Source organism: Ctenopharyngodon idella, chromosome 6 (assembly GCF_019924925.1).
Source record: "Ctenopharyngodon idella isolate HZGC_01 chromosome 6, HZGC01, whole genome shotgun sequence".
NCBI lineage: Eukaryota > Metazoa > Chordata > Actinopteri > Cypriniformes > Xenocyprididae > Ctenopharyngodon > Ctenopharyngodon idella.
The window spans coordinates 13,256,539-13,283,154 of NC_067225.1; the positions used below are offsets into that span (position 1 = coordinate 13,256,539).

General features: G+C 36.6%; 1 protein-coding gene across 3 annotated transcripts; it reads left to right on the forward strand.

The window, feature by feature from the left end:
* On the forward strand, positions 1-26,414 carry acvr2ab (activin A receptor type 2Ab). 3 transcript variants are annotated; one of them, XM_051898112.1, is made up of 12 exons: positions 1-1,055; positions 14,951-15,158; positions 15,256-15,356; positions 15,981-16,135; positions 18,605-18,628; positions 18,875-19,018; positions 19,813-19,956; positions 21,529-21,674; positions 22,811-22,925; positions 23,118-23,256; positions 23,344-23,474; positions 24,426-26,414. In XM_051898112.1, the coding sequence occupies exons 1-12, from the start codon at positions 1,001-1,003 to the stop codon at positions 24,618-24,620; spliced, it is 1,557 nt and encodes a 518-aa protein (XP_051754072.1). In that variant the 5' UTR covers positions 1-1,000; the 3' UTR covers positions 24,621-26,414. The 3 variants fall into 3 exon arrangements, with proteins under 3 accessions (XP_051754072.1, XP_051754071.1, XP_051754073.1); XM_051898111.1 differs by having other exon boundaries at positions 6-1,055; positions 15,253-15,356; XM_051898113.1 differs by lacking the exon at positions 18,605-18,628 and having other exon boundaries at positions 9-1,055; positions 15,253-15,356.
* The last annotated feature ends 202 nt before the right edge of the window (positions 26,415-26,616 follow it).

Below are 26,616 nucleotides of genomic sequence, written 5' to 3' on the forward strand. Positions count from 1 at the left end.
GACGTGAATTTTGCCCAAGAGGAATGCGGCATATTGGGCCACCAAGCGCCTCCTGCCGGAATAACGCCTCCTGAACAATCTCGAGCTGGAAACATTTGCTGTTCAACGATGGTATGGAAAAGAGGAGGAGGAGGAGGAGTGGATGAAAGGAGGAGGAGTGGAGGAGAGCAAAAAACCAAAACACTCGCGCTGTACGCCATGTTGTGTTCAGGAAAACATGAGAGAATATATAGACACATCTGAGGGTTTTTTCCAGCTCATATAGAAGATTTAACGAGATAGAAACGGAGCTGATATGATCTGAACTGCGATCAGCTGATCTACTGATCCGGGATCATCCGGACGAAAAACGCGTTTCAGAGGAGCATTAGGATTTTACGGGGGAATATAGTTTATCCGACACTATGATATAGCCTACACTATTTTTATTTGATGTAGATGTTCCTGTTTTTTGGATCCTAATATAAACCCTTGAACTGGATTTATATTTGTGTGTTCTGGAATGAAGATCATGACTATGATTATATAAATCTAAATTTATTCTAATCATTTAAAAGAAGCAGAAGATCATCTCGGGATGTTTTTGAACTTGAACGAATCATGGATGGGAATTTTCGCCATGCATGTGGCAATAAACTCAAAATGAGCGCTGTTTCTGTATGTGATGAGAGTGATCAATTTACTGATCAATAAGTTTCAGGACATGTTTCTAGTGTGTAGTGGACAAGCTGCTGTCTCAGGCCACCACACTTTGATTTATAATACAGTATGGTTGTATTAATGTTTGATATTTCATCTATGCAAACACAAACACGCGCACTGACCTCCAGGCTGAGGATTTGTCAAATCTCTCAAACACTAAACCTCTCTTACAGACTTACACATTGATCCGGACCTGTTTGCTCACAAATAAATGCTTTTGGCAATATTAAAACATTAATTTTAGAGGGAGCGGATTATCAGCTTGGGATTTATTACAGTACAAGAATCTGCACTGAAAATGAGGACAGGCACCAAACTGGCCTTGGCCATATTCCTCGTCTCCTGTTCATCAGGTAGGCAGACATTTCTGCGTTATGTCTTGTGTAATTTTATGTAATAAATTGCACAGCTACAGCCCGTTGACAAACACGCATTTTGTCATGGATTGTGTGTAACATGCTTTCTCAGGCTGTATCGGATTAATTTAAAGCTTTTGCAAGTGACACAAGGAGCTGCTTGTTACTGCCGTGTGTGTTTCTGTGTGTAACATCTTACTGAAGTGTAGCTGGTGTTTATGAGGTCCACTATGATTGTGCAGTTCTCAAACAAAGGTCTCTTATAGTTCCCATACCTGACCATGATTTTTCTGGTTAGTCAATAAGGATTTTTAAAATAACTTGAAGTGTGTATATTCCCTGCAATATTTGGTCTAAAGAGCATTTATATTTTGGCCTTTTGATTTAAATATTGAATCCCATTTTGTTAGTAAAATGACTGTTCATTCTGATGGGCTACATGTCATACAGAAAGTATCCATAGAAGTCTATCTAGATAAAGAAGTCTCTTCTGCTCACCAAGGCTGCATTTATTTGATCAAAAATACAGTAAAAACAGTGAAATATTATTCCAATGTAAAACAGCTATTTAGTAAGTGTAATTTATTCCTGTGATCAAAGCTGAATTTTCAGCATCATTACTCCAGTCTTCAGTGTCACATGATCCTTCAGAAATCATTCTAATATGATGATTTGCTGATCAAGAAACATTTATGATTATTATTAATTTTGAAAACAGTTGTGCTGCTTCAGTTTTTCATTTTTCAGGATTCTTTGATGAATAGAAAGTTCAAAAGAAAAGAAATGCCTTTACTGTCACTTTTGTAGACATACTGTAATTGTTTGAATTATTTAGTCCTACATAAAGAATCTGCATTGACATGCAACATCTGGGCTGTGTTCAGCCCCGACAAAACGTTGCAAAACTTTTTTTAAATGGAAACGGTGGTGCGTTGAACACCCTGTTCTGATGACGAAAGAGTTGCAACTACGGCAGCCAAGAAGGCCGTTCTTTTTGAAGAAGTGATATGCTATATTTTTACTATAAAACTCTTACGACAAACATGTCTTCTAATATCTTCAATTGTTGCGTATACCGAGCTGCAGGGGACACATTTGTAAACGACTTTACTTGAACCCATTGTGCGAGCTGTCTCTTTAATACCGCGTGGTTTATATACATGTTGCTGCTGATTGGGCTGACATTTTTGACACACCCACCAAACAAGAGAAAACGTATCTCAAACCCCGTTGCACACCGTTTCCAGGAAACATGTCGTTCAACCCGGAAACCGTATCAAAACGTTGCGCACCGGTTTGAGCTTGAACGTGCCCCTGATAAACAGCCAATCAGGATTAACTTATTCTGAGTTTGAGATGCAACATTTCTGATTGGGTAGATTTGCAAAATTAAAGACACAGATTTCCTTTGAATAATTCAGACATTTTAATCTACTCAGTTCCATCCTGTATGATGTTTTCGCTATTCATATGTTCATCATGAGTGTTTGTCCTGTTATTAGCCTTGAAAACGTCTTTATCCTGAAAACCTCTTTATTTCTTTCAAAACATGATGTGGCTGAATTGTTGGAATTTTGTTTTTCATTGACTTTTTAGCAAAGTGGGTGGAGCTTTTTCTTGTGATCAGCCCATCCACTAAAACCCACGTCTGCAGCACCTGATGATGCTCTGAAGAGGTGTAGTCTTACCTGTAGAAAGAGATAAAGAGTCTAGATGATGAGAACAACATGGTTTGTGGCAGATGAGTTGTAGGGTCACAGATAAGGGCAGAAACATGGTCTCTGCTCCTCTAAATATCAGCTGAGAATCGGCCTGGCTTTGGTCAGATGTCTCTCAGATTAGCCACTATATTGGTCTTTTTACAGGGTGTGCGAACGCTTCTCTGCTCAAGGTTACAGAGTCTGACGCCAGAATAAGACTAATGCCATTAAAGACCAGTATGCTTTGACTTTCTGCTGCACTGGATTATAGAGTTCCACAAATGTGTGTTTTGCTTTTGTGTTTTAAAGGTGAATTTTGTCACTTTTGTAATATATAAAATTAGTGGTCAGCTGATGTGTGTTTTTCAGTATCTGATACTGATATCTGCAGATTTTACTGATATATATTTCTATATGATCTGTCATTAGTACAAATGACTCTTGTATTGTAATGTCAGAGTAATGTCTTTCTGGCACTTTCAAAATATAACTCAGTTTGTTTTAGCAGGGGGAATGTCTGGGAAACCTGTCTGAAAACACGGTGACGTTAGTGACGTGCAGAAGCGATCAGAAGTGACAGGTGAAGGAGTTTACTGTATTCTAGTTAACTCCAGCCCTCTCTTTCTGTCTTTCTCCTCGCTCCACCAGCCCTGAAATAGGTCAAAGGTCTACAGCAGCCCTCATCCTCTTTAACATAAGCCTGTAGGCTCACGCAGACTTATGCCAAGGTTACAGTCGCCGAGCAAATCCCTCCAGCAGTCCAGCAAACCTCACGCACGACTCTGAGAGCAGCTCGGTGCTGATCAGAGGCAAAATATATTGCATAAAAAAGCCTATTTTTAGAACAAGGATTTTTTTTTTAATTGTGACATTATTATTTTCAGCATTAAGCTTCAAAATATAATTTCTTATTTGTTGTTGAAAGTTTTCAGGTGAAGTTTACCCACATTTGAGTCCTGCAGTGATACTGTTTAACAGATGATCAGGTGAAATAACAGTATCTTTTGTAGAACACTTGTGTGGGAGTCGTAGTAGTTGTTCTTTCGCTCATCTAGCGCAGATGGGCGGCGTCTCTCTCGCCCAGCATGTGGGTGGCGTTGGTTGGTGGTTGTGTTTCAGACAGATGTGCCTCTCCGTCCAGCCGCTCTGGCTCCAATGTGTCCAGAGCAGGAAGGCAAAACTCTGGCAGACTGAGGAGTTATAGACTCTCAAAGCATTTCTTTTGATGAATCTGCAGAGAAACTGGAGAAGACAGAATTTGAATGAACTGAAACTCAAAGCAAGACAGTAAAATATGATCAGGGAGCCGTGCTTTTCTGTGAATGTAAATATGGGGCAGTAAACCTGAAGTCATAATAGTTTCACATTCTAACTTCACTTATAATGTCAGTCAAGTTTTTTTGCACTAAAAAAAGTTGTAACTTATTTTTTCATGGCCATTTTCCATCCTGACCCTTACAATAGAGCTGTAGCTATAGCCTTGTGGGCAGAGCTCCAACATACAGCGTGACTTCGAGGCCCGGCTCCTGGTCTTTTCCCGATCCTGTGTCCCTCTCACCTCCCCTGTGCATTGCTGTCTCCCCTTGACTGACCCTTCCAATACAGGCAAAAATGCCCAAAATATAACTAAAAAAAAAAAAAAAAAAAAAAAAATAGAGCTGTTCAGCCATGACGTCAATTTGTCGGCCAACCCAGAAGGCTAATTCAGCATGGCTTCCCTCAGGAATTTCCTCTGGGCTTTTGGAATAGCAGATTTCTATATTTCACACAAGAGTAATGTTTCGAGCATGCAGGCTCTTCGTCAGATGAAACGTTACTCCAGTCCACTATTAAAATTTTTTTGCATTTTTGGAGCCTTGGTGTGCCGACTTTTTTTTCTGTTTTTTATTATTTCTTTTGTCAAGCATCTAATCCTTAGCATTTTTTGCCGGTGATGTGTGTGCTTTGGTCCTCTGTTTGCTATATTTCAATAAGTAAAATATGGTCTATGGCAGGGTTGTCCAATATTTTTTATTTATTTATTTTTTTTTTAATAAAGGGGGCCAGATTCGATGTGGACATGCCTGGGGGCCGGCTACCTATTTTTTTTTTTTTTTTTTTATGGGTAAAATTTAAATATTCTTACTGAGTTAGAACTATACTGTTATTAAAATTAACCACTGGTTTTTCATAGTATCATACATTTAGATCATGATAACCACAGGTAAAACTACACATGGCACCTCACTACCATGGTTAAAAAAAAAGGTAACAATATGGTTTCTATAGTATCCAGAATGGCTTTATTGTATTTGGCCTATCAAGTTACAACACATTTAGAATAAATACAATAAATATAATATGTACAAAACTGCTAGCTTAAAGGCTTCTGTAATTTGCCCTATATTTTATTACTCCTTTAATACATTTAATACATGTCTACAGTAATAATAAAATTTGATAGGAATATCCCACATTTCTACCATGTTTACAGTTAGTTTTACTACAGTAAATCCATGGTAAATGTTTGTGTTTTGTGGATTGAAAAGTATTCTAACTGGGTTGTTGTCACACAATGTTTCTCCTGTTTTCTGTGTCAGTGTTACTGCACAACATAAACTACACACATTCAAACCTCAAACGTTAAAAACGAAAGCTGGATGTAAGGACTACAACAGTTGTCTGATCTGTGAAGCACCTAAACTCACATCTTTGTAGTAGCTGTAGTCCTTGTTAGCAACTTCTTTGCAACTTTCCTTTTTTTTTTTTTTTTAAGCACATAATCATTTCACAATTTCAGTTTGATGTATGGAAATGTCATTTGTGTTGCCGAATAAAATGTGAGTTTCTTATAATACTTATTTTTAGGTTACAGTTTGTTAATAATTTGTTAAAACTTGTAAATGACATGAAATTTCAAGCTCTGATCGCTCATATTATTCTACATGTACTGTACATGCAATTTCATGACATTCAAGGAAAATAGTCTTGTACTTTTTGAAATTCATCTTTTAAAATGCTTAATGTAGGTAAAATTGTTTAGCATGGAATTAATAAACTAATAGTTTGACACGTATTCTGTAAAGCGTTTCAGCTGTGAAAATCTGCTGACTGAAATTGTAACGCAGTGAGTGAAAGACACGAGACGATGGCTGTCGGGGCGATACAGAGATATTTTTAATGACCATGTTGTCTCTTGGAGTTTCATGAGCACTAATTCATATCAGTGTGTACGGCATGAAGGTACAATCTTATTTATGAATGATTTATGAATGAACTGTTCATTTTAAAATCTTCCACTTCAATTTCAAACATTCATGATAACTTTCGTTAACTCTGCAATAAGTAAATTCACTTCACCAGTTAATTACTCTTCGACATGCCATAGAAATATACAGAGCTACCTCTTAAACTGGTGTTTAAACACAAAATTCTGACGGCAGTGCTGACCTTAGAGCTTGTTTCTCTAAGGTCAGTTAAACAGGCTGTTTTTGCTACTGTTCCTGTAAGACTTCTGATTGGCTAACCTCCATATTTATATGTATATGTGATATGTAAATGTTGGCAGTCATATGTTAATGAGCTTGGGATTGAGACGTTATAACTGAAGATTTCTGCACAGGATGTTTTTTTTTAACCTTAGTTTCAGTAATGGTCTTGGTCGATTGGGCAGCAAGTTCTTAAAGTTATGAGTTTGCCAGGGCCAGCTTCAGTTCTTGCAGTCTTTTACTGGTCCATTGTGGAGTCCACATCAGCCTGAACTTTTATTTCAAAAGAGCAATGAAAATACCTTATTCAGAAAGACACGGATAATGGCTTCAAAACAAATTCTACTGGATAATAGGAAATATATTCGGCAGACTCCTCACTCCTTGTGTTTGCTTGAGAACAGGTGAGCCCTGAATATATAGCGTGATATTATACATAAACCTCTAAAATCACTACGCAGTAATGAGTAAACGAGTGTAAACTTTATGAATGAAATGAGCAGAACACCATCAAACTGCCGCGATGCTTTCTCTGTGCTTCTCTCAGAAATCAGGGCTTTCATCAACTAAAATACTACATCACACATTTTCTACTACTTGTTATGTCTATTTAAAAATAGTAGTCAACATTTGAAGTGGATCAAAACCTTTCATCAAAGTTGTCCTAAAACCTTCTTCTTAGGACAACTTAGTTCTTATGACAACTTTGATGAACTTTTTTGATCCACTTCAGATGTTGACTACTGTATTTTAACCCTTGTACAATATGATGTGTTTCTCTCACTCTCTTCAAGCATTTAGGTATTATAATTTGTTCAGATTTGCATTTGTATGCAATAAAAGTTGTTTTAGCAGTTTACAACCTCTGAATATTTTCTTTGAACTTCCATGTTCTTTAATCAGCTATTTTATATAGAGTCCTCTTTGAGGTTGTGGGATGATTGTCCGGACATAACTCTGTACACAAAGTTCTTCTGGTAATTATTATTATTATTATTATTATTATTATTATTATTAATAATAATGATAATAATAAAATAAATAAAGATTTGTTTGCCTTTTATTTAACATTTAGTATTATTGTTTTAATTTAATTATTAAAAATTAAATATTTTATTAGCTATACCAGGCATATTTGTTAAATGAAAACTACGAAGGGAGCAAAACTTCTTTTAAAACGGGCTTCTCATGTAATCACAAGCTTCAGCTTAAAGCCCTGCCAATTTGCGGATTTATCCGAATAGATACAAATAATTTTGAGATTGTAACAGATACATTGGCTCTGCTTTACATCCTTAGTAGTATGCTTATATCCTTATTATGAAATTTTTAGTAATAAATGCTTCTGAATATTAATTAGGTAACATTTTCAATTTTCATTTTACTCATTAGATTGACTGATGATGACACACACTATATATGTATTCATGTAGAACAATGGCACTCTTGCTTGTATGATATTGCTTATGGTATTTAAGTCATTTAGATTAAAGAGGTTCAACTTTAAGTAGTTTTGCATGACTTTTGTTTGTTTCTCTATGGAAGCTCTTCCTGTACTTCAGGTCTTTAGAGATTCTTCTGTAGGTGTCCGGCTCTCTGTAGATGATGAGGTGTTGCTCTCTACCATTTTACACTCATTTGTATCCTCAGTTATTCCAGGAGGTTGTGAATCCGCATTGGGTTTTAGTGCTGATTTTACACTATGCTCAGCGTCTGAGGGAGGTTATTGATTTTGTGTATTGGATTTGGCTCTCTGTGATTTCCTGCAGTAGTTCTTTTAGATTTGAGCGGCCCCTCCTGCACTGGCCTTTGATTTACACGTCTGTCCCAGCAGGCCTGCTGTCCCGCCTCATTAGCTCATTACTGAGAGTACGAGCGCTCCATTCAGAGATGAAGCCTGCGCTTCAGCCTCCGCATCTTTCCAAGCTGAAGAGTCGCTGTTACTGTTGCACATTTTTATTTTATTTTTTATATATATATATTTTTTTTTTACTTATTCATTTCAGACAAAATTTACATTGAATTATTATACACATTAATTTAATTTTTAATTAAAAATTAAGACCCACAGTGCCAGTATGATGTATTTGTATTTATTTATTTATTTATAGTAAACAGTAACACAGTAACTACAAAGTGCTGTACATTACAAGTAAATAAAGTAATAATATAATAAATAAATAAAAACAAACAAACAACAACATTAATGATAAAACATCCAATAAAAGGTTAAAATGCTAGAGAGAACAGGTATGACTTTAAGTGGCTCTTGATGGTACTTAGCGTACGGGACAATCTAACCATGAAAGGCAGGTTGTTCCATAATCTTGGGCCAGCAACAGCAAAAGCTCGGTCACCCTTAGATTTAAGTTGCACTCTTGGGATCGTTAATAATAATTTATTTGAGGATCTCAGCATTAGATTTGAATTATATGGCTTAATAAGCTCAACCAAATATTCTGGCACCATTCCATGCAGTACATTAAAAATATATGTCAAGACCTTGTATTGGGGTCTCATCAGGTCCAGGTGTGTTTCCACTTGCTTCTGTTGTTCCTGTGTGTCACTGTGGGTAAATTTGAGCAGATTAGTTGGTTAAAAAAAAAAAAAAAGTCTTTCTATGGCACATATGTGTGTGTGTGTGCGGTGCCTACAATATAGACATACAAGGGGACACTTAATATTCAACAATATTACTGATCTGACTGCATTGACACCATTGTATGTGAACTGAACTGAGCTGGACAATGACTTCACTGTTTTCTCCAGAGCTGCTGTATAGATAATTTAACTAAATTAATAACTAATGATTTTTACAAAGCAAATGAATCAATATTTTCTATAGCTGCTGTACAGCCAAAACAAACATTGTTACATTATTTTCCTGTTATCACTGTAAAGCTGCTTTGTAAGAAGTGCTATATGAATAAAGGTGACTTGACTTGACATATACATACACAGACACACACATACAGGTATGTGTGTATATATATATATATATATATATATATATGAGTGATATCGTAGCCGTGCAATATGGCTGTATATCAGCACGGCTCTGGTTTGGCCGTAGGTAATCATAGCGTGCTGATATACAGCCATATCGCACGGCTACGAGTCAATTTAAATATTTGTGTATGTACAGTGGGTACGGAAAGTATTCAGACCCCCTTAAGTTTTTCACTCTTTGTTATATTGCAGCCATTTGCTAAAATCATTTAAGTTCATTTTTTTTTCCTCATTAATGTACACACAGCACCCCATATTGACAGAAAAACACAGAATTGTTGACATTTTTGCTGATTTATTAAAAAAGAAAAACTGAAATATCACATGGTCCTAAGTATTCAGACCCTTTGCTGTGACACTCACATATTTAACTCAGGTGCTGTCCATTTCTTCTGATCATCCTTGAGATGGTTCTACACCTTCATTTGAGTCCAGCTGTGTTTGATTATACTGATTGGACTTGATTAGGAAAGCCACACACCTGTCTATATAAGACCTTACAGCTCACAGTGCATGTCAGAGCAAATGAGAATCATGAGGTCAAAGGAACTGCCTGAAGAGCTCAGAGACAGAATTGTGGCAAGGCACAGATCTGGCCAAGGTTACAAAAAAGTTTCTGCTGCACTTAAGGTTCCTAAGAGCACAGTGGCCTCCATAATCCTTAAATGGAAGACGTTTGGGACGACCAGAACCCTTCCTAGAGCTGGCCGTCCGGCCAAACTGAGCTATCGGGGGAGAAGAGCCTTGGTGAGAGAGGTAAAGAAGAACCCAAAGATCACTGTGGCTGAGCTCCAGAGATGCAGTCGGGAGATGGAAGAAAGTTGTAGAAAGTCAACCATCACTGCAGCCCTCCACCAGTCGGGGCTTTATGGCAGAGTGGCCCGACGGAAGCCTCTCCTCAGTGCAAGACACATGAAAGCCAGCATGGAAGGACTCCAAGATGGTGAGAAATAAGATTCTCTGGTCTGATGAGACCAAGATAGAACTTTTTGGCCTTAATTCTAAGCGGTATGTGTGGAGAAAACCAGGCACTGCTCAGCACCTGTCCAATACAGTCCCAACAGTGAAGCATGGTGGTGGCAGCATCATGCTGTGGGGGTGTTTTTCAGCTGCAGGGACAGGACGACTGGTTGCAATCGAGGGAAAGATGAATGCGGCCAAGTACAGGGATATCCTGGACGAAAACCTTCTCCAGAGTGCTCAGGACCTCAGACTGGGCCGAAGGTTTACCTTCCAACAAGACAATGACCCTAAGCACACAGCTAAAATAACGAAGGAGTGGCTTCACAACAACTCCGTGACTGTTCTTGAATGGCCCAGCCAGAGCCCTGACTTAAACCCAATTGAGCATCTCTGGAGAGACCTAAAAATGGCTGTCCACCAACGTTTACCATCCAACCTGACAGAACTGGAGAGGATCTGCAAGGAGGAATGGCAGAGGATCCCCAAATCCAGGTGTGAAAAACTTGTTGCATCTTTCCCAAAAAGACTCATGGCTGTATTAGGTCAAAAGGGTGCTTCTACTAAATACTGAGCAAAGGGTCTGAATACTTAGGACCATGTGATATTTCAGTTTTTCTTTTTTAATAAATCTGCAAAAATGTCAACAATTCTGTGTTTTTCTGTCAATATGGGGTGCTGTGTGTACATTAATGAGGAAAAAAAATGAACTTAAATGATTTTAGCAAATGGCTGCAATATAACAAAGAGTAAAAAATTTAAGGGGGTCTGAATACTTTCCGTACCCACTGTAAATATATATATATATATATATATATATATACACACACACACACACATACATACACAATTATATTTACACAAAATAAGAAATTTGCTAAGAAAAAAAGCAGTTTGAAAGTGGGAGAACGTTTCTTTTTTTTTTGTTTTTTTTTGCAGAGTATATATGCTGAAAGCAAAGAGTTAATATCAACATCTTTTTACACCGAAGAAACAATTTTATGTATGTATACATTATTTGAGTGTCCATGATGATATTTCTGTGGCCAGAGCAGGAGCAACTGGGTATTTCACTGTAACAGGTCTGTCTTAGTTTAATTATCTTTGCACCTTAATTATGTGAATGACCCAACGCTTGTAATGTGTTAGTTGGTTGAGCATTAACGCCCTCTGCTGGTAATAGTATGATGTTTGGGTGTGTGTGTGTGTGTGTGTGTGTGTGTGTGTGTGTGTGTGTGTGTGTGTGTGTGTATATATATATATACACACACACACACACACAAGAAGTCAAATAACTTTTATTGGAGGATTATAGGAGGATTCAGTGATTATTCTGCAGATGTTTTGTTAACATTACTAGGGCAAATACAGGATAACAGCTCTGTAAACATGGTGATGTGTTTGATTTTTTTTTTTTATTATATATTTTTAACAATGTATCAAAAGAGACAACCAGAATGAATACAATTTAGGACAGGTGTAAAATGTATGAATATGATCTGCTGGGGATTATACAATATATATGAGCCTTAATGAGAAAGCAGACACATGTTGAGACTTCATGCACAAACACACCATTCAGACTCTCCAAAGTCACACGTGACTCCAGAAGAATGAAAGTGACATTTGACATTTAGGAATGAAATATTTCCACCGGCTGAGAACTGAACAAGCTCGATAAGATCGTGAGAGAGATCAGTGCCTGTCGGCCTTTAAATCCTGTGATTTATGAAAGTAAGTCGACTATTACTCTGAACGCTCATAATTATTTCATAATCATGCCGTCTCTGCCCAGCAGCCTGATGAAGGCTTTTAATGTTTGTGTCTCAGCGACACTTACGTGGAATTCTGTGAATGTTCAGTGGGCTGAAGTGAATGGAAATCTGTTCAGCGTGTTGAATTATTGAGAGAGGTTAAAGACGTCTGTCAGCAGAAATGTCAGATTGCTCCATGCGTCGCCTTTCTAGCATTCCTTCCCTTCAATGAGCTGTTGTGGACGAAATACAAGCCCTTTCCCTGACACACACACACACACACACACACACACACACACACACACACACACACACACACACACTTTTCCCTGTGCACTGTACACAACCATTCAAAAGTTTGAGGTTAATAATTTGTTTAAAAAATAAATTAATACTTTTATTCAGTAACAATGCATTCAATTGATCAAAAGTGACAGTCAAGACATTTATAATGTTACAGAAGATTCTACTTCAAATAAATGTTGTTCTTTTGAACTTTCTATTCATCAAAGAATCCTGAAGAATAAAATGTATGACGGTTTCCACAGAAATCTGAAGCAGTACAACTGTTTTCACATTGATAATAATCATAAATGTTTGTTGAGCAGCAAATCATCATATTAGAATGATTTCTGAAGGATCATGTGACACTGAAGACTGGAGTAATGATGCTGAAAATTCAGCTTTGATCACAGGAATAAATTACACTTTACTACAAACCCGATTCCAAAAAAGTTGGGACACTGTACAAATTGTGAATAAAAAAGGAATGCAATGATGTGGAAGTTTCAAATTTCAATATTTTATTCAGAATACAACATAGATGACATATCAAATGTTTAAACTGAGAAAATATATCATTTTAAGGGAAAAATAAGTTGATTTTAAATTTCATGGCATCAACACATCTCAAAAAAGTTGGGACAAGGCCATGTTTACCACTGTGTGGCATCCCCTCTTCTTTTTACAACAGTCTGCAAACGTCTGGGGACTGAGGAGACAAGTTGCTCAAGTTTAGGAATAGGAATGTTGTCCCATTCTTGTCTAATACAGGCTTCTAGTTGCTCAACTGTCTTAGGTCTTCTTTGTCGCATCTTCCTCTTTATGATGCGCCAAATGTTTTCTATGGGTGAAAGATCTGGACTGCAGGCTGGCCATTTCAGTACCCGGATCCTTCTTCTACGCAGCCATGATGTTGTAATTGATGCAGTATGTGGTCTGGCATTGTCATGTTGGAAAATGCAAGGTCTTCCCTGAAAGAGATGACGTCTGGATGGGAGCATATGTTGTTCTAGAACTTGGATATACCTTTCAGCATTGATGGTGCCTTTCCAGATGTGTAAGCTGCCCATGCCACACGCACTCATGCAACCCAATACCATCAGAGATGCAGGCTTCTGAACTGAGCGCTGATAACAATTTGGGTTGTCCTTGTCCTCTTTAGTCCGGATGACATGGCGTCCCAGTTTTCCAAAAAGAACTTCAAATTTTGATTCGTCTGACCACAGAACAGTTTTCCACTTTGCCACAGTCCATTTTAAATGAGCCTTGGCCTAGAGAAAACGCCTGCGCTTCTGGATCATGTTTAGATATGGCTTCTTTTTTGACCTATAGTTTTAGCCGGCAACGGCGAATGGCATGGTGGATTGTGTTCACCGACAATGTTTTCTGGAAGTATTCCTGAGCCCATGTTGTGATTTCCATTACAGTAGCATTCCTGTATGTGATGCAGTGCCGTCTAAGGGCCCGAAGAACACGGGCATCCAGTATGGTTTTCCGGCCTTGACCCTTACGCACAGAGATTGTTCCAGATTCTCTGAATCTTTGGATGATATTATGCACTGTAGATGATGATAACTTCAAACTCTTTGCAATTTTTCTCTGAGAAACTCCTTTCTGATATTGCTCCACTATTTTTCGCCGCAGCATTGGGGGAATTGGTGATCCTCTGCCCGTCTTGACTTCTGAGAGACACTGCCACTCTGAGAGGCTCTTTTTATACCCAATCATGTTGCCAGTTGACCTAATAAGTTGCAAATTGGTCCTCCAGCTGTTCCTTATATGTACATTTAACTTTTCCGGCCTCTTATTGCTACCAGTCCCAACTTTTTTGGAATGTGTAGCTCTCATGAAATCCAAAATGATCCAATATTTGACATGACATTTCAAAATGTCTCACTTTCAACATTTGATATGTTATCTATATTCTATTGTGAATAAAATATAAGTTTATGAGATTTGTAAATTATTGCATTCCTTTTTTATTCACAATTTGTACAGTGTCCCAACTTTTTTGGAATCGGGTTTGTATATATTCACATAGAAATAAGCTATCTTACAAGGGAATAATATTGTTTTACTGTATTTTTGATCAAATAAATGCAGCCTTGGTGAGCAGAAGAGACTTTTAACAGAAACTTTAAGCAATCTTACTGACCCCTAATATTTGAAGGCTAGTGTGTTTAATATAAACAGACCATTAAAGCTTTCACTGGCTCTTAAAGTAGTAATTCACCCAAAGTTTAGAAAGTCTTATAAGTGAATAACAACTTAAATTTCATTTTATATATTATAATATCATCTCAGACTTGCAATATTATTATAAAATATAAATACAATAAATTTAAGACACCTTCTGGCCAAATTCTAATGCAGCATTGCATATATCCCTCATGAAGAAAGAAATCCCAGAATGCATTTTGAAAAACTTAAATTTAAAAAAATTGACAATTTGATCCTAAATTTGTATCTTATGTGTTTTATTATTATGATTATTGGAGTATTGTGCTGTTAGACATCCAGCTATTGAAATCAGAAGTGCTATTCGACGTGCTCAGCTCTTGGTTACATTTATCGTGTTTGTTACATAATTTTTGTTGCAAATCCTTTTAATAAATAATTTTAACTTGACTACCTGCTTCATTTCTACCTTTAGATTTTATATGCAATGAGGTTTTAAATGACCTCACATGGACAACATGTAAAATATATTTCTGTGCCAGGTGCAATACTCGGGCGCTCGGAGACGCAGGAGTGTGCGTTTTATAACGCCAGCTGGGAAAAGGAGGGGACGAACCAGAGCGGAATTGAGTCATGTTATGGAGAAAAGGACAAACGACGACACTGTTTCTCCACCTGGAAGAACCGCTCAGGAACCATCGAGATGGTCAAGCAGGGCTGCTGGCTCGATGACGTCAACTGCTACGACAGGTGCATGCTTGCATGCGTTTCGTGTATTTCCATGTTGTGTATGATTTGTAGTGCTCAGATGATGAAAACACGTTCTCTGTGTGTGTGTGTGCAGCAGCGAGTGTGTGGAGCGTAAGGAGAATCCTGACGTCTTCTTCTGCTGCTGTGAGGGGAACATGTGCAACGACAAGTTTCACTACAGTCCAGAGACGCTTCCGAGTGAGTTCACAAACATTTTAATATTCAATGTGAAGCTGCTGCAAAGAGAGACTGGCCCTAAAATAAGATAAGTACATAAAAAACATCTGCTCAGTAGTAGCGAAGTTTCCTAACTGGACACAATACAATAAGATTCCAGCAACAAGCAGTTTGTCTGTCCACACCAGATGCGAAACAACAAATCAATCGCAAATCACAGCCAATCAGAAGAGTGTGTGGGCAGAGTCTCTTTGCAGGCGCACTGCACTCACAACCAAATGGATAAATACATAAATTCATAAACTACACCATTTCAACATTATTAAAAATACATACTGAGTGACTAAAACAGTCTTTGTCATAGAATACTCTCGTTTGTTCCCAGTCTGAACATTTTTGTTTCCTTTCGTTTATTTTCAAAATCAATTGTCCATTGTTCTTTCAGTATGGCTGTAAATGATATTCAAACTCACATTAGACACCTTTAACATTAAATAAAGCACATAATCAGTCCCTGAGATTATCATTGCCATAGTTTGTATGTTGTTGTTTCTAAAATAGAACCACATATAGTATAGCTTTCTAGATTTCTAAATGTCCAGATTTGTAAAGAATGTCACATTTTTAGTTAATTCTCGTCTCCAGCAACGTCTAATCCCATCAGCCCAAAGCCAGACTTGTTTCCCACATTGCTCTACTCTCTGATTCCTGTCATGGCTGTTGCTGTCATTCTCTTCATCTCTTTCTGGATGTACCGGCATCTCAAGCTGACGTACCCACCGCTGCTCGTGCCGTCACAGGTACCTTTGAAACCTTTCTGAAACAGTGATCTTTATAGTTTTTTGTAGCTTTCGGGACTCTTTCACATATCATTTCCGGTATTAACGTGTATCCATGTGTCTTTTGGGTTAATTAACAACAACAATTAATTAACAACACTAACTTACTGTAGGGTTAGAGTTAGGATTAGGGTTTGATTGCATTTAATTGTGCACAGTTTACTGTTATTACCACAGCAAGTACATGTAACATATGTAACAAGGACACTAAAGTGTTACTGTGTTTTGTTGCTAGTCATTCAAATATTGTTCCAAGTGTTTCACTGCAAAAAGTGATTTTCTTACTCAGGATTTTTGTCTTGTTTTCAAGTATAGTTTATCAATGGGGCCAGAAAAATCAACTTAATTCAAAAGTGAAAGTTTATTTTTCTTTCTTCTTTCTTATGTTAAGCATAAACTCATTTAATTTTTGGTAATGTTTTCAGAAAACTTTTTTCTTGATATATTATGTCATTTTGCATCTCAAGTCAGTTTTATTTTAGTGTCATTGATATATGATTGGGTCAGTGACATGACGTGTCCAAGTACATTATTTCCTTTATTCTATAAAACCTATTTGGTTTGAATTCATTTTTAGTACGTTTAAATAATACATATTATTTTATGTTTTGTTATCTTAAACTCACGAAATGTCAGGTGGTGCAACTGTCCGAACAAATAAACAGACAAGAAAACTATTTAAAATGGTGACTTAATAATAAAAAATTCAAAACTGAATTCTATGGCATAGTAAAAATTGTTGGTACCCTTGATAAATATTATCAAAGACGACTGTAAAAATAAATCTGCATTGTTTATCCTTTTGATCTTTTTGATCTTTAATTCATAAAATTAGAAAAAATGTAACCTTTCATCGAAGGAAAAGAATTGAAAGTGAGGGGAAAATCACATTATGTAATAAATATTTTTCTTCAAAACACGTTGGCAACAATTATTGGCACCCTTTTATTCAGTACTTTTTGCAACCTCCTTTTGCCAAGATAACAGCTCTGAGTCTTTACCTATAATGCCCGATGAGTTTGGAGAACACCTGACAAGAGATCAGAGACCATTCCTGTTACATGTATGCTCTGTCCTGTGTTTCTTAGTTTGACCTAGTTTTCCCCATTCGGTTTGATTAGTCATTTCTTTCACCTGTGCTAAAAAAAAAAAAAAAAATGGAAATATGAATGGAAATATACTTCAGAGATATTTTACTCCTAAAAAATTCTAGGGGTGCCAATAATTGTGGCCAACGTGTTTTGGAGAAAAACATTTATTTCATAATGTGATTTTTTTTTTTCCCTCACTTTCAATTCTTTTCCTTCAATGAAAGGTTACATTTTTGCTAACTTTATGAATTAAAGATCAAAAGGATAAACAATGCAGATTTATTTTTACAGTCATCTTTGATCATATTTATCAAGGGTCACAACAATTGTGTGTGTGTGTGTGTATATATATATACATATACATATATATATATATATATATATATATATATATATATATACACAGTAGTCAGCACCTGAAGTGGATCAAAAAAGTTCATCAAAGTTGTCCTAAGAAGGTTTTAGATGTTGTTCAAATGTTGACTACTGTGTGTATATATATATATATATATATAATTTTGTTTTTTTTGAACGGATTTTTAAAAAACAACCTTTTTGAAGCTTTGTCAATGACCCGATTATAGTTTTTATTAATATTTTGAATTGGATTTCATTTTTATATTTTCTGTTTTTATTTTAACTTTAGTAATTATTATTTTATTTTAGTTTTTTTTTTGTTTGTTTGTTTGTTTTTAGAGCCTATAAAGTTTGCATTAAGTTTCAGTTTTTGGTTTTAGTTTTTAGTTATTTCAGTAATTCAAGTCTTTAGAGAAAGCTACTGAATGAGAAAATATTTTTTTTATTAAATATGTTAGCTATGTTTTTCTTCTTCCAGGGAGATTCATCAAGCAACAGTGAACAACATTCACATCTCAGTGTTTTTTGTATTATTAGATACATTTATTAGAGCCACAAAGAATAAATCTGTTAATTCAAAGGATTGTACCATCCCAGAAACCATCCCAGAAATCTCTATAAAATGATTTTCATGTCAAAGGATTGTAATTGGTCCGTCCTGACCAGATTTGATTGTTTGAAGTGTACTCTCAGTGCATGTGCTTGTTGCTTTATTCTCCTTTAAATGGGGGACAAACCAGTCCATAGAAGTTCTAAGTAGATTTATGTAAAAACATTATAATCTTTTTTAGATAGCTAGGTGAATGTGTGTGTGTGTTTCCATGTCAGTTTCTCATTGCGGCATATGAGAATCTATCACAGACACCACATCAGTATTTCTCTTTGTCATTCTCATGCTGAGATGGTTTTGAGATTGTTCTTGCTCTCATCACAGCGCTTGTGTGCTAGAAACAGTAAAATCCCTCTCTTCCTCTTTTGCTAGCGCGCCTTTCATATCATGATAGAGGTAAGAGCTTCATTCACTCTCCCATCCTGCCATGCCGTTGCTTTAGTTTTCATCGTCTTTCATGAGTTTGTGATGCGGTCGCTGTTTTCTGCATATGGGGTTCTTTTTTCTTTCTTTCTAGCTCGCATGGATTAATATTTGAGTTGTCCTGCATCAGACGCTGTTTGTCAGAAAACCATGTGTGTTTGTGTGTCGATGCAGGATAGTCTCAGCAGTGATCTGTGTGTTTGTGTTTGTTGTCTTCAGGATCCTGGACTGACGCCTCCGTCGCCGTTGCTGGGTCAGAAGCCACTGCAGCTGCTGGAGGTGAAGGCTCGTGGACGCTTCGGCTGCGTCTGGAAGGCTCAGCTGCTCAATGAACCCGTGGCGGTGAAAATCTTCCCTGTCCAGGTATCTGAGAGATTTCATGTCATTACTGTTTGCCCATGTTGCCTCTTCAGCTTCAGTAAAGAAGATATTTTCAAGGCTTTAACGTTTATAATTAAGCAGTAAGCCAAAAGCAATTTTAAGCAATTTTACCATGGTTTAGGCATGTTTGCTTGCATGCTGTATGTAAGTCAAAACTAGAACGATTCATTATGAATGTGCTCTGAATGTCTTTATGAATAAACCTCCAACCCAAAAAAAATTAATTCAGCCTGAAAATACACTTCATTGTACTGGAGACTAATTTTAAACTTTTATAGTTTCAGTCTGTTTTCAAGTGTTAGTTTTTAAAATATTACAAAAACAGATAGAATATTCAGCATTCAAGATATCACTGATAGCGATGATGTCATTGTATTATTTTTATACTAAATCATACAATAATATTTTTACTTTTGCACCAAACTACAGTCACCTTTATGCTGCGAAAACATTTGGGAACAAATCTAGTTGCGTTTATATTAAACAGCAACAACAGCAATATGAAACACACCAGTTTTCAATAAAAAAATAAATAAAAAAAATAATTGAATTAATAATAATAATCACAGTAAATAATTATTGTTGGTGTTAACTTTGAAGTGCCGGTGTTGTGAGAAGTGCCGGTATGCAAGAAAAAGTGAGGCTACGCTACAGATTAAAATATAGAAGTGCCGCACCAGCCCACGTCAAGCACTGTGTTTGTGTGTATATTGACTATTTTACAATGACTTTGAATGTGGATAATTTTGCAAGTGTTTGTTTGTGATCTCTCTCAGAATAAGCAGTCATGGCAGAATGAATATGAGATTTATAGTGTGAGTGGAATGAAGCATGAAAACATCCTTCACTTCATCGGAGCAGAAAAAAGAGGAAGCGGAGTGGATATAGAGCTCTGGCTCATCACAGCGTACCATGAAAAGGTGCATAAACATGCACACAAACACACACCTGTGAACATCATCCTGTAAACGTAACAAGAGCGTTTATCATCAGCTACGCTCAGATCATTAGTGTACAGTGCTTACTGCATACTGTATAGTGTATAATCCCTAATATTTAACAAGTGTATGCAACAATAACCGTTTTAAATTTGTTATGAAATGGAAATTGCAATCTTTTCATCACTTTTGTGAAGCATATCTGAATGAAACGTCTTCTGGAATGAGAAAAAATGTGAGGCGGGACTTGATTTTGTCCATGGGGAATTGATTTTGCTCATTTCTGCGACGAGTTGTCGTTGAAAGAGGAACTTAATATTTTTGATTAAAGATTACAATGCACATGAATTTAAAAAATATATATATATTATCTGCACAGATAAATCATTTAAAGGTGCCATATGTAAGAATTTTGCAGTAAAATATCCAAAAACCACTAGGCCAGTGTTATATATTTTGTTCACTTGAGTACTTACAATATCCCAAATGTTTGTAAATCTTGAGAAAATTTTGACCAAGGATCCGGGACGTGTGAGGAGTTGCCTGTCAATTGCGTCATACCCGCGTTACCCTCGGTTTCCGGTTTTATTTTGTAGAAACCATGGAAACACCATAGACACTTTAATATTTACATGTTTTAATAGACAAGGGAGCAACTGTTTTGATATATTTATAAACAGAAAACTAATTATTGTTATATAGCTCAACACGTTTAGTCTTATTGTTTAAATCTAATTTTCTTGATTTTCTGTGAGTACCATGCTTTACCATGCCTCAGAGAAAAACACTATTTTGTCAAGTAGCTAACATAGCATAATCAGATGCAGCTTTATTTTTAGTAACAGTAATACAGCATTTTCTCCATCATACAATACGTTTTAAAATTAATTGCATGCCATTTATCAACACAAGCCATCCAGCATTTAATATGATATTCTAAAATCGATCTATCTTACTGCAGTGTGCAACAGTGTCTCACAGCAGCCGCCGAGCGAACGCACAGAGTAACGTCATAACATCATTTTCAGCACACTCGAATGTATCTAATATAATAAACAGAGCTGCGTTACCTCATACTCATGACCGGAAAAGCGGAAGCAGCGCCGGCAACTGTGGCAAAATAAAAGTTCCGCTGCTCGCGGTGTGTGTTGCACAATCTCTCCAGCGGCCTCGTTCAGCTCCCACAACACTCGGTCCTGCTCTGCTTCATACTACAGTAACGTTAATAATCGCATCCATGAACATGATTTCTTCCTGAGTCCACCGGCTGGGATGTGAAGGACCACATGTCCCAAGATTCCGTGCTCAAACTTGCCATCATCAAGCTACGCCTTTGTTTTGAATAGGCCTCTAGTGACCTCTAGCGGACAGAAAATCTTACATATTGCACCTTTAAACACTGAAATACAATAAAAAAAAGAATAATCAATCTTGATTTCAGGGTGTGTTTAAACAGTAGCATGCTACATTACTGTCACATGACCTCATGCTGCACAATTCACAGAGACTGATTGGAGTGTTGATAATATCGTGTGTATGCGTGTTTGTACTCAGGGCTCGCTGACGGACTTCCTGAAGGCTAATGTTGTGTCCTGGAACGAGCTGTGTCTGATAGCGCAGACGTTTGTGCGTGGCTTGGCGTATTTACATGAGGACATTCCCAACCTGAAGGATGGACACAAGCCTGCCATCGCACACAGGTATGCTCCTCTGATTCAGATCAGGTCATTCTCGTGTGAGGACCTACATCAACAGGCATCTGTATGATATAAATGTGTATAAAATTGTTTAGAAAATATTTAGGTTCTTTTAAAGGGTTAGTTCACGCAAAAATAAAATTTCTGTCATTAATTACTCACCCTCATGTCGTTCTTCCGAATACAAATTAAGATATTTTTGATGAAATCTGAGAGGTATATGACTCGTCCATAGACAGCAATTTAACCAACACTTTCGAGGTCCAGAAAGGTACTAAAGACCTTCAACCTTAATGTTATGAAGAGACGAGAATACTAAATAATAGAGAATAATACAAGAATAACAAAACAAAAATAATGACTTTATTCAACAATCTCTTCTCTTCTGTGTCATTCTCATACATTGTTTACGTCCAGCACTTCCAGGTTCTACGTCAGAATGCCGACTCATTATTGGCCGGCTCCTGCGTCTGAATGTAAACAACATATGAGAATGACACAGAAGAGAATATATTGTTGAATAAAGTAATTATTTTTGTTTTGTTTTTGCGCACAAAAAGTAATCTCTTCTCTTCATAACATTAAGGTTGAACCACTGCAGTCACATGACTGTTTTAACGATGTCTTTATTGCCTTTCTGGACCTTGAAAGTGTTGATTATATTGCTGTCTATGGACGAGTCATATACCTCTAGGATTTCATTAAAAATATCTTAATTTGTGTTCTGAAGATGAATGAAGGTCTTACGGGTGTGAAACGACATGAGGGTGAGTAATTAATAACAGAAATTTAATTTTTGGGTGAACTAACCCTTAAAGTTAAATTATTACTTTTTTCTACTCATAGTAATGTACTGTTAGAGGAAATATATATATAATTATTTATATGTTCACTTATTTATTGACTTGTTTATTTTAATCTAAAATTTTTATTAATATTAATGTTAATCTTTTTTATATTTACAGTTTTTACACTGTTTTTCTCTAAACTTTTTCATGGACCCCCAGCACTCCCTGGCAGCACCCAGTTAGATGGCATTATGTGTCATTTTGTTGTCCAGGTTACTCATTGCTATTTAATCTCTTTCTTTCTTTCTCTCTCTCTCTCTCTCTCTCTCTCTCTCTCTCTCTCTCTCTCAGAGATATCAAAAGTAAGAATGTGTTATTGAAGAGTGATTTAACCGCCTGTATTGCCGACTTTGGCCTGGCGCTGAAGTTTGAGGCAGGGAAATCTACAGGTGACACACACGGACAGGTGAGAATGATATTTGCATGTGCTCAAAAAAAAGAAAAAAAGGATGAAAATTTTTTGGTGTAAGTAGGTTTTTTTTCACAGCAATGCAATGCAGACCTTCACTGACTCTGTGACTAGTCCTTATTTGTGATTGTTGATAATAATGTTGGTGAAAGTTTCATCATCAGTTGTTGTTTGTTTGTTTTGTTAAAGGTGGGAACGCGGCGCTACATGGCTCCAGAGGTGTTGGAAGGGGCGATCAGTTTCCAGCGTGATGCTTTTCTCAGAATCGACATGTACGCGGTGGGTCTGGTGCTGTGGGAACTGGCCATGCGATGTACAGCAGCTGACGGTAACAAACATTCATTCAGTCAGAGACTGTCATGAGAAGTGTGTGTGTGTGTGTGTAAACCGGTAATGACTCTTGTGTGTCTCTCAGGTCCCGTGGATGAGTTCTCTCTGCCGTTTGAGGAGGAGGCAGGTCTTCATCCGTCTCTGGAGGACATGCAGGATGTCGTTGTGCATAAGAAACTACGACCGATATTCAGAGAACACTGGCTAAAACATACGGTAGAGCACACACACACACACACGCACACACACACACACACACACACACACACATAAAGTACATTATATTTTTTAATAACATTTTATCATAGTATAAAAAGTTTTGACAAATCTTCAATTTTTTTTCCACCAACACTTCTCATTTTCCAATTAATACTTTGTGTCAAGTAATAAAAAAATAATACAAATATTTACTATCTGACCACAGAAACCGATTAGGACCATGTGACTATAAAAATATGAAAAAAGTTTTTGTATTTGTCAGTAAAAGGAATAAATATAAAACATGTTAGTGTTATTTTTGCATTATTTATATTCTATTCTATTATCTGTTAATATTTTTAATTAGCTTTTATGTTTATATTTTCAGTTTTTCAAATTAATTTTAGTTTTAGTAATTGCTTCTCTCATTTTTATTAGCTTTTGTGTTTTTTAGATATTTTTATTTAGGTTTAATTTATTTTATTTCAGTTTTGGTCATTTTAGTACTTCAACTTAAAAATTTGAAATGTTGCTGAAATTTTTTAAATTTTTATTTTAATAAAATTTATTTTTCATAGAATATTTATATTTTATTTTATTTCAGCTTTATTTCAAATAATGAAAAATAAAGAAAAAACAAACAAAAAATTTACTAGTTTTAGTTATCAATAAAACACTGACCCTAATGTTAGGAAAAAGTGGTTAGTAGTTATAAAAAGCTACTGGATTTTGAGAAATACAAAGCAAAGCTATACAAAATATGTAAGAAATATTTCACATTCTCTATTTCAAGATGACTAATCAAATATAAGTTAATGAGTGATTTGGTCATTTGACTTTTTATTCAGTTGGTCAGATTTTATTGCTTCCGATCTTATCAGGTTTTGTTCATGTAGCTCCATTTACATGTGAAAATATTCCAAAATGGAAGCATTTTCTGTGCTGTCTCATATGTTTATTGTCCTGTAGGGTCTGGCGATACTCTGTGAGACCATAGAGGAGTGTTGGGATCATGAGGCCGAGGCGCGTCTATCTGCAGGATGCGTGGAGGAACGCATCATCTCAATGCAACGTAACACCAACCTCATCGCCCCCGATGACATCCTCTCTGTCGTCACCATGGTTACCAACCTGGATTTCCCCCCTAAAGAATCCAGCCTATGATGCTGTTCTCTCAGCCAATCGTAACGCAGCCTGTGAAAGACGTGTGGGAGAGAAAGCTGACTACAGTTGACTTGTGACATACAAAACAAGTGGAGAGACTCAAGAAGGAACTCAAGACCCAAGGAGATAAAACACACAAACATCTATGTTTGCACCAAAATGTCTTTTATGCATAAAGGAAAGACTTTTACTGTTTTATAAGAACAGCAACTCATGTGATTTTAGTATAAAAAGGGCAAAACTCTGGACTGCGCTTGCTGTTCGTTTCTGCAGATCATTACAGTCATGCCAATGCGAGACACTTCTGAATGTCTGCCGTTCAGCCGTGAATCACACACATGGATTTTTGGTGAATTAGTGCTGAAATAACCATAAACCTCCCTAAACAGGAATACCTCATTTTGATTTATTGTGCTTTTATCTGAGCAGCTGCTACGAAGGCGAGACGAGTAGCTGTAACACACGGTAGTGTTTCTGCCTTTCACATCTCTGCTTCACTGTCATCGCAGCCTTCACAAAACTCTTTCTGAAGGGGTCGTATCATGAGGAATCGATGCTCGCGTTACTGAATCACAGAAGCCAGGGTCCAATATTAACATCTGCCAATGGTGGATGAATTCGGAAAAATTAACTAGCCAGACATTTTTACCACTCGTTCAACTATATTTTACATTTGCGTTAAACAATTTTCCATGTGAGTGACACATCATTGGCAGTGAAACTGCACAGATACATTGTTTTATATTCATATTCTTATTTTTGTGAGGAATGGAGAGCTGGAGAGTTCATTTTAACCCAATGCTGCAAAAACGACTCATTCTGCTCTTTCTTTCTGATGTGAACATCAATGTATGAACATGTTTAATAATGCCTATTCAGTGTTTGAAAACTTGGGCCACCCAGTTATGATGTCAAACAGTCTGATCACCAGCAGAAATTATGAGGAGAGTAAAATGTGGTAAAGTGTGTGAAAGCTTGCGCTGTCGTGCTGCAGAGCCTTCAACATTAGAAACGAGCAGGTCATGTTTTTCAACAAAATCCCTGATCATTTCAGACTGATCTGAACAATCTGAGCGACACATTTCTGTGCAGATTGATTTATGAATCTATAGATCTGATGCATCTTCACAAAGAGGCTGTTATTGAAGGATGGAGCAGATAAAAACTAGACTGAACCCACAGCAGACACATTCATTTTACTCATTTCACGTGAAGAGACATTTACATAGAAGACAAAAGTGTAACAGCAAAAAACCTTGACTTTCAATATAAGTGGACCTTCGGGGGAACAAGATAAATGATGATAGGCCAATTTAATGACAGTGTTTGCACGCAATCACATCTTTCAGGGCTGTAAAATCTGTATAACGCCACATTCTCCTGCCGCTGTAAAGCGTCTCTCGTTCATCATCTCTTTCTGAAACACTACAGCAGTATTCAGGGACGCAGGATTCTGCTCACTCACAGCAATTATGCAACCGACATGCAGCAGCAATTGCGACTGTAGCTTCTATTTATTTCATTAATAATGTGACAAACTCTCAGTACTGTGAATACAAATGGAGGTTATTGTTGCCCAGAATGTGTTACCAGACACAACAACTGTTGGGTGAAAAATGGGTTTGTTAAAGACATTTCAGATCAATCTAATTCCCCCAGCAAAACACATGTACAGGATAAGAATAATGTAAATATGATTGTTGGTTTTAAATTATTAGACTAGCATGATGTTGCTCTGTTCTTTTTGGTGTCACTAATCAAAAACCAGTCCTTTATAAAGAAATTATTCCAAAAGATTGTTCTGCTGGGTATTTTATACAACTTCTTATTGTCTTAATGTTTGCAGTACCAAATTCACTGATTATGAATGTGATTCTCTTTTTTTTTCTCTCTTTTTTAGTATAAAGAAATTTTCTTTATACTTTTTTTTCTTTAATGAATGATGATGATCTGATGAACTTATTCACCAGCTTTAAATAATAAATAATTATTGAGC